We start from the raw sequence: 5,264 nt of genomic DNA on the forward strand, positions 1-5,264 counted from the left end.
GCAAACGAACCAAAAAGAAATATGGCAGGTTCCCTGGAGATGAGTGAGCATTATTTAAGTACATTTTGCAAGGAAACATTATTCCATTCAGTATATTGACCTTCAAGGTTTAAGTTTTTCACCTCATTTCTTGTAAGAATCAAATTCATTCTGACAATAAAAAGGCTCCTGGAAAAGCTATTATGTTACTCACCGCAAAAAAACAAACCTCACATAATGAGGACAATACCTTAGAGAGGATGTTCCCATCACAGGTGCAATAAAAAATTCCAGCTCCACCTCTACATAACCAGTTGCTAGGTATGAGAGACAGGTATTTCATCAGGGAATAAGTCAAGCAGCAAGATCGTAGCCAAACTCCCCAGAATGGCTACTAAAAACATTTGGCAAAGGTAAGCAATTTTGTCCTTTTTTATTTTATTGTGGTGTTTATGTACAAAATCTTATTACAATCTTATAGTAACTTGATGTGCTTTGAAATTAAACTGACTGAAATCAAATTAGAACATTTAGCTGTGCTAATACTGAACATTTCTGCATTGATTAGAATATATATATATATATATATATATATATATATATATATATATATATATATATATATATATATATATATATATATATATATATATATATATATATATATATATATATATATATATATATATATATATATATACTTCACTTTGTTTTGTTCATTGTCTTTCTATTTGTGCTAGAAAAGGAATCTGAAAGACAAAAGTAATATGATAGAGGAAGAAGAAATGTATTATTAAAGCAGGGAACAAAGTAATACGTTGGGACTCGAGGCGTCATAACAAAACTGGCAGTCTTGGCAGTGAAATTGTAACTAATTTTACATTTAAAAATTAAAAGAATGATTTCCCCAGAAATGTATGTAGAACAGTGTATGTTGTAAGTTGCATGTTTTATCATTGTAAGAACTGCATTTTAATTGTATCTTAAATATGTCAAGTTGGCTGGTTTACCAGGAAATTAAACACTAAATGCAAATCACCTTCAAGCACAGACCTAACAACATCTTTATTCAAATTACCTTATATTACCATATAAATAGCACTTACAGCGTTCAAAATGCCTTACTGTCAAAATATGTAGTGCGTTTACGAATATGGCGACTAGCATCAACTAATAATAGCCTACCGTGTTTATCAGATTCAAAATGGTGGCAAAACAGAAGGCCATATGGGGATCTGAAGAATGTACAAACAAATGACTCTTATCATCCAGTTTCGTTTATGAAACTTTTAAAAAGACTCACGTGATACTTTTGCGTTTTACCGGCCCTCTGTCCTCCAGCGATTTAGAAATTTATACCGATTTGAATCACACTGACGATTACTTCAGTGATTCAACTCACTGAATCAGTCAAAGCGCATACATCTGACTCACTGAACTGAGCTACAAGCCATCTTTAATTGATGTCTATGTAAAAAATTAAGCACATGAAACCTAAAAAGATTAGGGTTGGTAATAAATTACAGGGAAATTTCATCTGTTTCTCTTTTTTCTTTGCAGTTTGGCTCAGGATTGTGGCCCATTTATGCGGCACATTAAAAAGACATTTATTCTGCTGCTCACATTAGCATTTGTATTGTCTGCTGTTGCTTATGTCTCTGATTTCTCTTTTGAGACAGTTGCATTCTCTCAAACCTGGTTGACTAAAATTATGAATCGGACTTATTATAAGATAAATAACATCACTTCTGCTGATCATACTCAAAAGGATTTATTAACACCTTTGCCCGATCAACAAATCCAACCAAGAGTTACAACTGTTGCACAAACCACAGACATTCTTATCTATCATCATGTGGCTCATCCAAGCAACTATCATTTCATTCTGGACGAACCTGATAAATGCAAGCAGGATCCATTCTTGGTCTTGATGGTCCCTGTGGCCCCCCATCAGCAGGAGGCTCGTAACGCCATCCGGAGCACATGGGGGAATGAGAGCTCAGTGCAGGGAAAAGCAGTGCTGACTCTGTTCTTGGTGGGTTTGACTGGAGGAGCTGAAGCTCAACAGCAGCTGGAGGAAGAGAGTCGACAACACAGAGATTTACTGCAGAGCAACTTTGTGGACTCCTACTTCAATCTGACCATAAAGACGATGGTGATCATGGACTGGTTGGCCACTCGTTGCCCCCAAGCGACTTTTAGTATGAAGGTTGATTCTGACATGTACATAAACCTGGAGAACCTGATGAGCCTCTTATTGTCACCCAACACACCCAGACAGAACTACATCACAGGCTATTTGATGTGGGACCGACCTGTAATCAGAGACAAAAACTCAAAATGGTACGTGGCAGAGGAGCTGTACCCCGAATCGAAATACCCAACGTACCTGCTTGGAATGGGATATGTTTTCTCCAACGACCTGTCAGAAAAAATAGTTGAGGCTTCCAAGGAAGTAAAGTCCTTTAACATAGAAGACGCATATGTGGGCGCTTGTCTGAAACAGTTGGGCGTTGCACCCTCATCTCCCCCAGATCCTTCACAATTTAGAGCCTATCTGGGACAATATAATCGAGAAGATTTTCTCAGAGTTATTACGACAATCCTGGGATCCCCACAGCAGCTAATAGACATTTGGAAGGATGTAAAGAAGTCCGCATAAAAGTACTGGAGCACAAATAAACAAAAAAAAGAGAAACAAATTTCTGTTTTAAAAGAAAAGTCTATTTAAGCCCTTTTTAAATGACTGAAAGCTGAGACTGGGACTATTACATACGCATGTGGACATGCTGACTCTAGACGGGGCCAGGGGATCGTTTAAGGAGCCGTTCATGCAAAACGCACTCCATGTTTTTTAAAGTTTAACTTCTTTTACCAGGAAATGGGGTTTTAAAAACAGCACAGCACTCTGCCTGAGGTGCAAATGTCAAAAACATCAGCAATGTTTGTTTACATAGAAAAATAACAGCAGTGCAGTGGAACACAAACGGTCGTACAATATTACAATTAGCTTTCATAGGCTCTATTACAACTTTTAAGTTTAAATTTTATAGTTTTCTGGAATTAACACAAAAGTATATACTGTATGTATACATACATAAACATAAATTCAATATAATAACAATTTTAACTAAAAGGTTGAACTGTGTTTGCAAAGCAAAAGTATTTTTCTCCCACACTGGATATTATGCAAATTAGAATACACCCAGTTTCGACTATGCTACAAGTAATATGAATTGGATTACCTTTACAAGGTACACAGCTGGTAATATGAACACATGGTTCTACATTTCTAAGCAATGTGATATTATGAGACGTTTCATCTAATCAGTAACTCTTATGGGATATGTTTTCTCCAACGACCTGTCAGAAAAAATAGTTGAGGCTTCCAAGGAAGTAAAGTCCTTTAACATAGAAGACGCATATGTGGGCGCTTGTCTGAAACAGTTGGGCGTTGCGGCGAAATGGGCAGGAAAAATTCCTGTTTGAGTGGGCGACAGGCCAACTCATCACCCTGAAGTATTTCACTGTTGGCTTTGGGATTACTCCAGGAAATAAACTCTGTGACCAACAAAAGTTTATGATTCTTAGAAATTTTATCAATATAATCTTTACAAATCAACACAACCTTTATGAATTTTGAAGCCTAAAATATAGACTAATCACTAGCCACCTTATTTGCATTCTTGCAGCACCTGAAAACTAGACTAAACTAGTCTGATCCTTTTCTGAAGATATATAGCTCCATCAAGTGGTCACACAGTAACACAACATCCAATGGGCCTCTTTTTCAGTATGAATTACGTGATTTGCATAGGAATGTGTCCTACATACCAATGAAATGTATGAAAAAATGTTGATATCCTACAAGGAAACGACCTCTGATGGTTAAAGAGTTGTACTTCTTCGTTTCGTCAGAAAAGCAATGTCTTTAGACATTCATGTTTAAATGCTGCACCCTCCTGGTGACTGTTATGAATTACTGTTTGGTCAGTGAATCAAGAGGAGCTGTTTACATAATAAATTAAATTAATGAACCACAATAGAGCACTGATTACTTGAAGCTTTTAATAAGTTTAACTGAACCCAGATAGCACATGTACATCTGCAAGATGTCTGTTAAAGATCACTTGATCTGGAAAGCATCTGCTGTGTACAAACACCTGACAGACGTCTGTAAGATGTCAGTTTTACATACATTCTAAACCATAAACATCTTAAAGACATCTAATAGATGTCTATTTGACATCTGATAGGAGACGTTATAGATGTATTGCAGATGAGCAAACACTCTAAAAAATACGTCTTGCAGACCTCAAATAGACGTCTCAGTGATGTACGTGCGCTATCAGGGAAATGTTTTTCATGTCAAGTTGTATACTGCAGCTACTTGAAAGGAAAAGACCAAAAACTCTGAAGCTGTTTGTCAAGATTTAAATGACAAATAAAATCTGAAAACAATGGCATCACACATTTGGATCATATAGGCAAAAAAAAAAAAAAAAACCTTTTTCACATTTCATCATTTCTCAGCAGCGGAAGTTGTCATAGTTGGGTTAACTTCGAGAGCAGTGAATGGGAGAGTACCACAAATATATTTTTTTTGCATTCGCATTTTCTCAAATAGCAAAAGAAAAACTCCATGATGGGGTTGAGAGAGACTGTAGTCAGAAGAGAGAACGATGTCAAATGTGACCCTGTCTTAATTCATATGGGTATATACTGTAGCAATAGCCAACAATACATTGTTTGGGTCAAAATTTTCGATTTTTCTTTTATGCCAAAAATCATTAGGATATTAAGTAAAGATCATGTTCCATGAAGATATTTTGTCAATGTCCTACTGTAAATATATCAAAAATAAATTTTTGATTAGTAATATGCATTGCTAAGGACTTCATTTGGAGAACTTTGAGAGCAATTTTCTCAATATTTAGATTTTTTTGCACCCTCAGATTCCAGATTTTCAAATAGTTGTATCTCAGCCAAATATTGTCTTATCCCAACACAGTAACACAACATCCAATGGGCCTCTTTTATGACACACTGGAATTACAATTTTCAGCATTAATTTACGTGATTTGCATAGGAATGTGTCCTACATACCAATGAAATGTATGAAAAAATGTTGATATCCTACAAGGAAACGACCTCTGATGGTTAAAGAGTTGTACTTCTTCGTTTCGTCAGAAAAGCAATGTCTTTAGACATTCATGTTTAAATGCTGCACCCTCCTGGTGACTGTTATGAATTACTGTTCGGTCAGTGAATCAAGAGGAACTGTT

At 36.0% G+C, this 5,264-nt stretch overlaps 1 protein-coding gene across 1 annotated transcript; it reads left to right on the plus strand.

Moving 5' to 3' along the window:
• The first annotated feature begins 237 nt into the window (after positions 1 to 237).
• LOC131531144 (beta-1,3-galactosyltransferase 1-like) lies at positions 238 to 4,016 on the plus strand. The gene is made up of 2 exons (XM_058761708.1): positions 238 to 392; positions 1,540 to 4,016. Exons 1-2 carry the CDS (start codon positions 367 to 369, stop codon positions 2,639 to 2,641), a joined length of 1,128 nt encoding a protein of 375 aa, XP_058617691.1. The 5' UTR covers positions 238 to 366; the 3' UTR covers positions 2,642 to 4,016.
• The last annotated feature ends 1,248 nt before the right edge of the window (positions 4,017 to 5,264 follow it).

Source organism: Onychostoma macrolepis, chromosome 22 (genome assembly GCF_012432095.1).
Source record: "Onychostoma macrolepis isolate SWU-2019 chromosome 22, ASM1243209v1, whole genome shotgun sequence".
NCBI classification, from domain to species: Eukaryota; Metazoa; Chordata; class Actinopteri; order Cypriniformes; family Cyprinidae; genus Onychostoma; species Onychostoma macrolepis.

What these genes read in the sequence shown, in the direction of transcription:
- LOC131531144 (XM_058761708.1), top strand. Translation starts at nt 367, where the DNA reads ATGGCTACTAAAAACATTTGGCAAAG. An exon ending in ACTAAAAACATTTGGCAAAG is followed by an intron (nt 393 to 1,539) that starts GTAAGCAATTTT and finishes TTTTCTTTGCAG; the next exon opens with TTTGGCTCAGGATTGTGGCC.